This window comes from Cynocephalus volans, chromosome 9, assembly GCF_027409185.1.
Source record: "Cynocephalus volans isolate mCynVol1 chromosome 9, mCynVol1.pri, whole genome shotgun sequence".
In the NCBI taxonomy this organism is placed as follows: Eukaryota; Metazoa; Chordata; class Mammalia; order Dermoptera; family Cynocephalidae; genus Cynocephalus; species Cynocephalus volans.
Genome location: NC_084468.1, coordinates 96,120,423 through 96,132,830, shown reverse-complemented (window position 1 = coordinate 96,132,830; position 12,408 = coordinate 96,120,423). Strand labels below are relative to the sequence as shown.

The 12,408-nt window shown below is 38.7% G+C and overlaps 1 protein-coding gene across 1 annotated transcript in view; it reads left to right on the top strand.

Annotated features, from left to right (window-relative positions):
- ELOVL6 (ELOVL fatty acid elongase 6) overlaps nucleotides 1-6,945 on the top strand; it is a 117,966-nt gene extending 111,021 nt beyond the window's left edge. Inside the window, exon 4 of the mRNA XM_063108796.1 lies at nucleotides 6,521-6,945. Coding sequence (XP_062964866.1) covers nucleotides 6,521-6,945 — 425 coding nt within the window. The remainder of the gene's footprint in view (nucleotides 1-6,520) is intronic.
- The last annotated feature ends 5,463 nt before the right edge of the window (nucleotides 6,946-12,408 follow it).

Here is a 12,408-nt window from a genome sequence, read left to right as displayed (position 1 = left end):
AATTAAGAATTGTATGTACTTCAAAATATTTAAAGTAAATGTTGTCATTCTAGAATTTAAAATTGCATGTATTTAGTTCAAAAAATATTTATTGTTTTTTCTCCTGTTTCCTCTAAAAGGGGGGTCAGAGGTTATAATTTCATTACAAGCTACTTACAATGTAAGCTATCAACAGTCTTTTGTAAGGTGCCCCTAGTTCATGCCCTGTGTCTACTTGTGTAGGATGTGAGATCTCTCTGATGTGTAAGTCAACAACCTAGCTACTTTCCATTGGATGCTAAAAACCTGCTGCCCACAGGAAGGTGACAACTAGTTTGAGCTATTGGCTTGACTGTTGTCTTCCCAGGTCAAACACAAGGGAAGAGCAGCAAAAGGAAATTTTTTCTGAAAACCTTTCCTAAGAGGGGCAGGGGTACAAAGATAGGTCCTCTATATAGTCCAAAATGACTAGACAACTATCATGTATGTGTGCCAGGTTTCCCTAAGAATATATGCCAGTTTGCAGTTTTGTGAGAGAGGAACACACACACACACACACACACACACAAACACAACCAATGAAAACAGCGTCTTAGAGTGAAATGCCTTAGTGTGGATTCATTAACTCATTAATTCATTTATTCAATAAATTTATATTAAGCTCCTAACCATGGGCCAGGCATTTAATAGGGGGTGAAAGAGAATGGCTACTTTATCTTTTTGTTGTTGTTGCTGTTGTTTTTCTTGATTAATAGGTTTATTAACAATAATTTTATATATACCTTAAAGAAAATTTCAAAATTTCTAAATTTAAAATGTTTAAAATCTGTTCTCATTGGCAAAACATCCAAATATCCCTCAACAAAAGTAATAGTACACTCTAAATGAATGTCACATTTAAAATTTAATTCATTTTAACATTTTTGCAAAAAAAAATTTAAAAATTTACAATGCTTCATTTTTTTTCCTCTCCTCTTGGTAGAATGGCTATTTTATCTAAAAAAAATTTTATAGTGTGCATTTTATGAATCAGGACATTTTTTAATACTTGTATTGGGACCACTAGGTGCAAAGTCTTAGACTGGAGAAGCAGTTTCAAACTTGGATCTACAGACAATGCCTGAAAACCTGATAATGTATATTTAGGAATTTCAAAATTCTGTGAGATTATTTTAATTTTGTGTTTTCATTTATGGATAAAAGATTATCTTACTAGATGTATTTCATTGTAATTCTTATTTTGCTTAGATTCATAGGGTTTCTGAATTAGAGCACTGTTCTCAAACTGCAGCTAGTCTCAGAATGCAAGCATGTATTCTTTACATTTGGGGTTTTGTGACTTTTTTCTTTAAAATAAATTCATGCGCTATTAACATTTGAGAATTATTCAAGTTGAGAAAGATCATATTTTTTGAGTCTTATGTTGTACAATGAGTTTCCTTTTTACTTCCCCATCTATTTTGACAAGGGACTGACTGTAAATACCTGAATGGAGTAAATGCATGAGACACATGCTCCCCGCTGCCCCTGAACACTTGGAATTTCCACCTCTTGCTACTTTCAACAAATTTTTTTTTTTTTAATCAGAATTGGTATCATACCTCCGGCCCTTAAGCCTCATATTGCAAAGAAGCAATGTCAGCCTTTTCTTCCAGAAATGCTTTTCCTCATAAGGACTTCTTGTCTGTGCCGTGTTCTGAGTTCTGTCCAGTTGTACAGAATGGCCTTGAGAATAAAAATAGGCTTGTCTACCTTTTGGAAGAATAATTTATTGAAGACACCTCAAGCTATCCATGGTGGTCAGTTTCCTTCAAAGAAATGATGAGGCCTATGCTCTCTGTCCTTCTGACTTCTATTTCAGATTGGAATCAAAGTTTTAGGATGGTGGACAGAGTTAGGATTCCTAGAGAAGAACTGTTAATGTGGCACTCAGAGGTATCCACGCTGTTCTCCTTTGGTTGTGTTGGTTGTGTTGGTCCCGATGATGCTAATTAATCTCTCTTGTCTTAATTTAACCTGCTTTGAATATTACACTTTCCTCTGCCCCACAGTGGACATTATAATCCAACAGTCTTTCCTCTTGAGCCCCGAAGGAGCCATACTCAGGTCTGTCCCTTGCAGTCAGTTGGAGTGGCATGCCACTGGCATAATAGTCCTTTCCCTGAAGAGGCCTCATTCACGACAGTTTGTAGATTATTTAATAATCTATCCCTTCACAGTGAAAATATGGGATTGAAGTGTCAACAGTGGCCTGAAGTGTTGGGAAAAAGTAATATCCTAATTTTGACATAGTTCTTTAATGGAGGTAGTTAGGGACACAAATTCTTGATACAGTTTCAGGGCCTTTATAGAGATATTTTCATGTTCTGAGTACTCTTTTTAAATTTTAAAATATGAAATATCATCTTTCCAGTACTGCGGAGTTCATTTGACAGTGCCTTCCAGAGGTAAACCGCTGAGTTGAAACAGATCTGCAAATCAGTGCGGGTGTCTCCAAGACAGCCAGCGCCTGGCTCTTACTTATTGAATATGTTTGCTTGGATGACTTTTCATGCATTTTGGAAGTTAAATTCCTTCCCAGTTTTGTTTTGTTTTTTATGTTTGGTTTTTGTTTTGTCAGAAAACCTTGTCACTACCATTTAATTAAGAAAGATGTATCTATTAGGATTTTTCAGAACATCTCTTAATTTTAGGTTCTAAGTTCTGCCTTTTAATATTGTAAAATGCTAGATTCCCATGTGGGCACCAGAAGGAAAAGATTTTAAGAGAGAAAGAATAGTTTTCCCATGTTCAGTACCAAAACTCTATTTTCTTCCCCAAACCCACATGCTTGCAGTTTTCACTAAACTTTTTTTATTGTGCTAAAATATACATAATGTTCACATTGTCTGCAGTCATTACACCATCCATCCCCAGAACTATTGTCTGAAACTCTGTACCCATTAAACACCAGCTCCCCATTACCCCTTCACTAAACTCTTAACAGCAAGAAGGGCCTTCTGTTTCAGCAGAAAACAATGAGCTCATTTCAGTGAATTACAGGGTTACAATCTACTAGAACAAGTGAGGGGAAGAGAGCCATCAACCTGCTTTGTGTGCCAAATCTTTGAGCGCCTACTGTTTGAATTATATTAAAACCTGCTGAGATTTGATTTTGTTAAAACTTGGAAACATCTGTTCTGAGTCTGGGTCCTTGCTCAGTTGAGCTTGTCATTGTTTTTGAAACCCTGACTCAGCAGCACTGTATCTAACTCTGTGAAGAGGGACGCAGCCGTCTGTGACAAACCACACGCATAGAGTAGGCTCTCTGCATCTCTGGTGGCCAGGAGTGACCTGGGCGTTTCTAAATGCTAATTGGCTTCTCCATAGATACACAGAGATCTGCACTTCTGAGTGCTTTGCCAGAAGGTGTACTTTAGGAAGGACACTTAAGTATGAGAAACACCATGCCCTGCTTACAAGCTGTCTCTTGATTGAAAATAGCTGGAGCCAAGGTTAGAGAGATGATGGTAAAGAGAACATGAACCAGTAGGTAGCTAAAACAGGTGACATGACTGAAACATTCAAAGGTCATAAGTCCATTTCTTGTACTTGGTCAAAATCCTCTCCATAATGCGAACTGGACAAAAGAAAGATTGGTTGCCCGACATCAAATACACGATCCCTAGGTTAGTCTACATTTCCAGGTTACTCTAGCTTCTACAAGCCTGTAAATAACACAGCTTGGCATGACTGGCTCATGACAAATTAAATGTGATATTATGTGATTTCCCCAGAGAAAAAATAACCTGTACATACCAGAGTGGTGTGACTAATGCATCTCAGTTGCAATATCAAAGACCGTAAGAGGTCTTAGCCCTTCTGGAAGCCACCGCTTTGTCCTCACCCGAGGGAGACCCCCCTTCTCTAGGTCAGCATTCTTGGGGACAGTAACCTTGACTCTGTTGTAGAGCAGTGCTCCTGAGCAGCTCCAGAGCCTCGTCTTCGCTACTCCACTTACCATCCTGCATATTTGTTTTGAAAAAAATTCTTAATTCAAGTTAATTTTGTTTTTAAGATTTTATGACACGTCCTTCCTCTCTTACCTCACCCCCCCTCACAAAAGTAGCTAGAAACATCTAGTGAGTCTCAGATGAGGCCTGAGACACCCCCACCCTCACCCCAGACAGGAAAAACTTAAAGCAGTTCTCAACTCCAGAACTGCACATTCCGCTTTTCATCCCACGAGCTCATTCTCATATGTTCTGTTTTAATTGTTCTCCAGACAAGAAAATCTTAATAGAAAAGTGATGATTGGGCTAAATTAAATCTAAAGAATTAAAGAGGATGAAATGCTTATTGCTTTATGGCAAATTACTTTTATTACATTGTGTTTGGATATTGTGTGGGATTTATATTTTGGTTAGTGCTAAGAGACCAAAAAAAATCTCAACTGTGAATGACTTAAGTTTGTTTTTAATATACAGTTCCCTGGACTTCTCCATTATTTCCATTTGCACAAAGGTAGGCTGGAATTATGGTGTCTGTATTGTAGTCTACAGAGGGATGGCAGGCACTGAGCAGTGATTACACAGAAATAGTAGATCTTTGATAGTCATGCAAAAAGAGCACCGTTCAACACTAAGAAGTGGACCCCAGGTCTCTTGACACCAGTTTGATCCCCTATGTACACATAAGGGTTACCATCACCATCTGTCATTATCAGCCTGTCTGACATTTATAGACAGTAAAAATCAGGCATCTCACAAGAGAGAAGTAGACTTCAACAAAAATTTTACAGTCGGTTCAAATATGTAGCTATCAGCTGGCAACTTTCCTTTCTGTTCTAAACAAATAAGAAGTAATAATGTTCAGTAGGAAAATAAACTAGTAGCCTCCTGATGAGTGGAATGAGGCACCGCCTGGATTATTCCACCCACAGCCATCAGAACCTCTAAAGTCTTTCCAAGGCCCAGCATTCTTTGACCTTGTCTACTGCCAGCCGTTTCAGGCCATCCACAAAGTGTGTGAGGGGTAAGAAAGGAATAAGCACTTAGTTCCCTTTGTGCTTAATGAAATTTCAAAATAAGGACATTTAAGTTCTTATTATACAAAAAGAAGTCAAGGTTGAGTTCCTGAAGGTCAAGAAGGATGTTGGTTTTTCCCATGTCCAGTAACTATAGAGAGAGGGAGAGAAAGAAGCATTTACCTGCATAAACCTGTTTCTAGCCCACATCCCAGTGTCTCTTCCTTTTTTTTTTTTTTAATTATTTTTCTCCTTGTTAATGGAATTGGGTATATTTCTTACTGGGCTTGCTCTTCCATTTCTACATAAATGTTCTACAGTATATTTTTACAGAATCCCTAGACTTTTCAGAGAATCATTGCAGATACACAGTATCTACCTACTATAAAAGCTAGCATAATTCTAGCTCCTGTAACTTCTCTACCTCAGAAACAGTGGTCTTTTTCTTTAAAGAGATATTGTTTGAAAAATTTTTGAAAGATCCTGGGAAGGTTTTTCACCGTCATCTCCAGTTGATTCATTGGTGTAAAATATTACTATTACCCTCTGTCATTAGTTCGTTTTCTGCTGCTATAACAGAATACCACAGACTGGTTCATTTATAAAGAAAAAATGTATTTCTCACAGTCTGGAGGTGAGGAAGCCTGATCAAAGGGCCACATCTGGTGAGGCGGGAGGGCAGGTGAGGCACAGAGAGCAACGGCGCTGGCCGACCTGGTCCTTCTGCCAGGAGCCCACTTCCCTGATAACTAACCTCAGGGGGGCAGAGCTCTCATGACCGGATCACCTCTTAAGTGTCCTGCCTCTTAACACTGTTACATTTCAGCGTGAGTTTTGACAGGGACGTTCACATCATAGCCCTCTCCTCAGCAAATGTGAATAGAAGATGACTTTTGCTCCCTTCTGACTTTGCCATTATTTAAATTTTTTTCTCACTGCCATATGGCAAGGCTTCACATTTTACAGGGCACTCACACAGGTAACTTTTGTCATGTACCAAAGAAAAATGATGGTTTTACTACTCCAGAGAGGCCAAAGAACATTTTACTGGGCACTTGAGTTCCAGTCTATCTCTCTTGATTGATAAATGACCCGAGACAAGTCACCTGTCCCCTCCAGGTGACATTTCCTAAAATGTATGGTTGAATTGGGAATTGGGCAACATGGTACTAATGTTCCTTCCAAAATTAATAGAATGTTGTGTAAAATGTCTTAGAAGCAACATTTGAAAGTGACATTTGTTGCCTGCGTACCATGTGTGACGAGGGCATGTTGTTTATCCTATTTAATCCTCAGACAGTTTCAAGCTACTTTTGCTAATTATTTCCATTTTATACATGAGGAAACTAGAAAATAGTGAGGATAAGTAACTTGCCCAAGGCCACAGAGCTCGTATGTACCAGTCCAGGATTCTAATCCAGTCCATCAAACTCTCCAGTACTAGCTCAAGACATCTGTCCTTTCACAAATCTACAAATTACCATTACATCGTGGTCAAGGTCCTCATGTACATTCTCTCCCTTCTTTGTCTTTCAGGAGATACAATATTCATTATTCTGAGGAAGCAGAAGCTGATCTTCCTGCACTGGTACCACCACATCACTGTGCTCCTGTACTCATGGTACTCCTACAAAGACATGGTGGCCGGGGGTGGTTGGTTCATGACTATGAACTACGGTGTGCATGCCGTCATGTACTCTTACTATGTCTTGCGGGCAGCAGGTTTCCGAGTCTCCCGGAAGTTTGCCATGTTCATCACCTTGTCCCAGATCACTCAGATGCTGATGGGCTGTGTCATTAACTACCTGGTCTTCTACTGGATGCAGCATGACCAGTGTCACTCTCACTTTCAGAACATCTTCTGGTCCTCACTCATGTACCTCAGCTACCTTGTGCTCTTCTGCCATTTCTTCTTTGAGGCCTACATCAGCAAAATTAGGAAAACAATGAAGGCTGAATAGTGCTGGAACTGAGGAGGAAGCCATAGCTCAGGGTCATCAAGAAAAATAACAGACAAAAGAAAATGGCACAAGGACTCACATATGGTGCAGCTACAACAAAATAAACAAAACATACGAGCAAACACAAAACCCAAGGCAGCTTAGGGATAAGTAGGTTGATGTAACCCAGTAAGTTTATGATCCTTTTTGGGTGAGGACTCACTGAGTGACCTCCATCTCAAAGCACTGCTGCTGGAAGACCCCATTCATTCCCTCTTCATCTGTCAACTCGAGACATCTGAGAGCAAAAGTGAGCCAGAGGCAGAGAGAGAGAAAGAGAAGGTAAACAAAGGCTGTTAACACTACATAAAAAATGTATTTACTAAGTGTTATATTTCTCTAAGGATGAGAGAATTTTACTTTAAAAACTGCGAGCACACACACAATCCTTTCTGATCTTTTTGACACTAAACTGGAGCCAATAGAAAAGATAAGGGAAGAGACACAGGGTGTATATGTAGGACAATAATGTTTTTGAGATGTTAGAACCTTTTAAAGAAAACTTAGCTGTTGTAGCCCCCATGAGAAAAGATGTATTTATCATTCCTTACGAAAACAGATGTAAACAACTATATTTCAACTAAAAAAAGAAAAGACTGATATTTTCCCCTTCACAGCATAGTGCCAGGCTAGTGAGTTTGCCAAAACCAAGTGGGGCATGATACTTCAAGGTTCTTTCTGGCAGGGTGGAAACAACCCAGCCCAGGCCCCAGAGGGGCAGCCCCATCCCGGGGCGTGTCTGATGGTTGAACTGTAATTTCTACTCTTCAGTGAGATATGAAACATTATGCTTTGTTCAGTTGTACCAGGCTTTTGAACAGAAGAGTAAATACAGAGTCAAAAAGATAAAAACTCAACCAGATGATCTCAAAGTGGATTCTGTACTACCTGTACAGGTTTGCCGAAGAGGAGTTCAACAGACAATATGTGCACCCCTCCGTATTTGACTTCACACATACTCATAACTTTCCCCATGAAATCCTGTGGTACAGTCCATATTTTCTATATTTTTGTGAATTTCAAAAAAGAAATCTGCCAGGGCTCTTCCTGATGTTGGGTGAACACTGTGTTTCTGCATCAACTGCATTTGCTCCCCAAGCAATGTAGAGATGTTTAAAGTGCCCTCTGCTGGCCGAGTGGAGATATTTCGACAAACACACTTAACGGCAAGTTTGGCTGAAAACAGCTGAGAACAAAGGACCCCCTATAGACTTATCCCTCAAATTTTAAATGATAGAAAGTATTCATCAGATTTTTTGGCCAAATCAGAAGACATCATTTCTGCTTCAAGTCAGCTTAAGAAACTTTTTAAAAGAGACTTTCGCTCTGGAACTCAGAAAATCAATTTATTAAGAGCCATATTCTTAAAAAAAAAAAAACTAGATAATATTATCTGTAATATTTCAGTCCTTTACAAGCCAAATAAATGTGTCAACGTTCCTAGTATTTCAAAGAAACAATTATGTAAAGTTGTTCAACGTGATATAATAGTATTCTAATTGGTTAAGTAGCTTAATGATTAGGCTAACTAGATGAAAAGATTAGGGGTTACTACACTGTGTAGATTATACACACATAACCATGCATATATGCACACAGATGCGGGGTACACAACTTCAAAGCCCAAATGAATAGAAACACATTTTCGAGCTAGCAGAAAAAGATATCGTCGTTTATCTTGCTTTATTTGAGAGTGTACAGTAAAAGGGATTTTTCAAATTATTTTTATATTATTTTAGCTTTAATTGTGCTGTCATTCATGAAACAGCTGCTCTGCTTTTCTGTCAGAGATGGCAAGGGCTTTTTTGGCATCTTGTTTATGTGTGGAATTTTAAAAGAATAAAGTTTTATTCCATTCTGCGTGAATGGTTTGAAGAATGAACAAAGAATCCATGCAAACCAAGTCATGACTGAAAGAACTGGGGAGCGGGGCTGTTACAGCTGTGTTAAATTAATGTGAACAGTTTATGATGTCTTGACATTTGTTCATAGAGAAGACACAACTGATGGAGGAATGTATTATTACTAGGGCAAAAACTGACATGAGCTGAAAAGATAGGTCCTGCTGTAGCAACTATAGATTCTTAGGAATCTATTAATAACGTTTTTTTTTTGAGTCTGCAAATCCATGATACTGTGCAATATGCCTTTTTTTCATATAACAGAAAATGAGCAGAATAATTAAAATGAGGAAAATGCCACATAACAGTTGACTTGAGTTTAATGGAAGGACCAGTTAGAGGCTCATCTGGGTGATTTAATTTAATTATTTAATTCAGTGATTTATCATAGATCCTTTAATGCAGGTTAGAATAAGGAAATGAGCATATACCTTCAGACTCTAAATGATTGCTTCTAAAGCACTTTCATGTTGGTATTAGGTTCGTGCTTGTGTTCACTTGTTATGTAATTTAGAATTTTTGTTTACAGGTCAAATGTCTAATAGTTTTAAAATTAACTAAATATATCTAAAAGGCATTTCCGACGTTATATCATGGGAGGAAAAAAGCCACACGTTTTTTAAAAACTGAAATTCCGTTATTACAGGTTCAGTATATTGTTTCTAACATCTCAGCTTAGCTGCTTTAATTCTATAAAGATACGAGGCTGGATTACTAGCCCATGACAAATCTGAAACCTACCAGAGAATTGACTGCCACATAGATAATCCTGCTATCAGTTAACATTCCGGAAAAAGTTGGGCAGGCAACTTTTTATAGCTGCCCCACTATGCTGCAATAGATTATCTTCCTATTGAAGATTTTCCACGGCATCCCAATTCCAGTATGGTAAAAACATCATTCCTGCATTGAGAAAAAGTCCTTGATTTCACACACACACACACACACTCACACACACACACACACACACACACACACACACACACACACACACTTTCGTACATTTGGTCTGAGCATCAGCTCGAGTCCATGAGTTTGCAATGAAATTCTAGTGAGAACTACTTTATTTATAGACCAAGGGGGCTTTAATTGAACCTTCTCATTTTGCTTATGAGAAAAGAGCAACTACTATATTATTTATATCCAATGCCAAGCCAAAGTACCAAATTAAAATCATGGATTGAGATTTGTTATTCCAGGAAATTTACTCTCATCCTTCTAATCATACTCCACTACAAAATCTAGGCAGCGAGGTAGAATACATACATAAATGTTGCTTGAGGGAAAGGAAGGGTTGATTATATCCCCCTCACTTCTCCATTTCTCTTTACTTATGTAAAGAGACTGATTAGTCTAGAGATTCATGTATCTGGACTGAGTCAGGGCCGGCCTGTGGCTCACTCGGGAGAGTACGGTGCTGATATCTGGACTGAGTCAGAGACTTCACTGGAATAGATTTTTGTAGAATTAAACAGAAAGACAGTAGAAACCTAGAAGAACCCACAAAATTTTTTTAAAAATCACATATAGTATCTTCATGATAAAACCTGTCACAGAGTAACAAAGCACCTGGAGTCAATTACACTGGAGTAGAATATTCTGGAAGCCTGGTCATATTCCCAGACTCTTGAATTACCTGGGAGAGACAGCGTGCTCAAGTTCCTATCTTTTCTTTATTCTGATAGAGCAGCCTCTGTTCAGAGACTATGTATGTGTCACACAACTGAGTCAGCTACAGCACATTTAGAGGGCTTTTTTCAGTTTGGTTAAGGATTTTTTAAACAGAGTTGTTGTATTGGTCAAGTGCTGATTCAAGAGAGCAGTTGAGAGTGGAAAAGACCAAATAGACTTTGCCTCCCAGAATTCAGACCTTTGAATTGTATTGGCATGGTCCATGTCCATCTCTTTTAGACACTTCTCTGGAAAAGTTTCCATCCCGAAAAGTAACACTGTGTGAGAATTGTGTGATGAAAGTCCAGAACTTTCCAGTAGTCAAATGTAGTATCTTTTTTTCCAATCTTTTTGTTTTCAATAATAAATGTTTTGCTAACAATTTGGGATGATAGCAGAGCCTATGTTCATGCTGTGAGTCATTGTCTCCTACAGCTTTGTAAAGTTATTCTTCTGTCCCTTTTATACTTATATACAACACCTGATTCTTTGTGCCTCAGACCCATTGCCATCAGGAAGAGATTTTACTAAGAATGCCCCGCAGCATTTAGCCTGTAGTTAAATGAGAGCTAATAAAGCAATGATACCCTAATTTGTTCCGACAATCAGTATGAAGTGCTAGGTTCATTTTGCCAGTAAGCCAACAGCCTCTCTACTTAGGCAAACAAGTGTCCCAGTGCAGTCACAGCATTTTCTTGAATGTCTGTTGTGACAGGCTCCAATTGTAAACATCTGCAAGCCATAGCAGAAGAGGCCAGTTAAGTACACCTGTTCAGAGCATTGAAGACTATTAACGAGCCTGTTGAATCATCAAGTTACTTTCCTCATCCTCAGATACTTTGAAAATTCAGGGCTCACAGAAGGGGAATCCCCAGGTTTCCCTTCCTCCTGAAATACACTCTTTTAAGAAAGTGACACAGAAGTTCTAGCAGTAAAGATGGACAGTGGGAGCACATCCGTGAGTGGGTTTGGGGAGGTCTTAGTAACCACACTTTGATTTTTAGGTGGGGCAGGCAAAAGTCTTGGAATCAGATACACTTCACTGGAAGTCCAAGCCACGACTGCATTGTAGTAAACTTCTCCTAATGTAACTGGATTAATTAAAGAAACTGGTCCTATAAGTCAGGGTCAAGCCACATTTGCAACCCATATAGGTCAAACTCATAGGTATTTAAATGCTATTATTTTCCCAATGCTCGGTGGCACTTGAGACTTTTTCTCCCAGTGGACAAAAAATCAAAAAGGCTATAGAGGTAGCCTAATCGTGCTCCCCGGTCATGTTCATTTCAGACAGGCCTTGCCTGTCTGGAGATGTTCAGGCAGGGTGTTGCTTGCTGCCACCTTGAAAACCTCTGGAAGGTTCACCTTCTCAGGGGCCCCAGAGCCTGTGTTCTGATAGAAGCCCGCCTATAATAATCCTCACGGAGCAAATCACAGCAATGTTGGAATTGTTATTTTCAAGTGCTTATTTCATGACATTAAAAGAAATATTTTTTCCGGTGTATTAAAATTAAAAATAAAGTCATAACTTTTGATTTAAAATCAAACTATGTTTCTGGTTTCATTCATCTCTTGTTCTAGGTAGTACAAAGGCGACATCAGAATACTGAGGGCTACTCAAGAATCTCAGGCCCTTCCTACACTTGACACCAATATGCTCACAAACCAGAGTCACTAAAATTCCTCATTTCTCAAGTAGAGCCCAACAATGATGTAGTCTTCAAATGCTGCTGACTAATATCCCATGAGACATCTAGCCCTTCACTAATACCTTTAATGGGTATAACATTTTATAATTTACATGTTTTCCACATCTGTTAGCTCACCAGAGCAGTCTTAATGGGACAATATA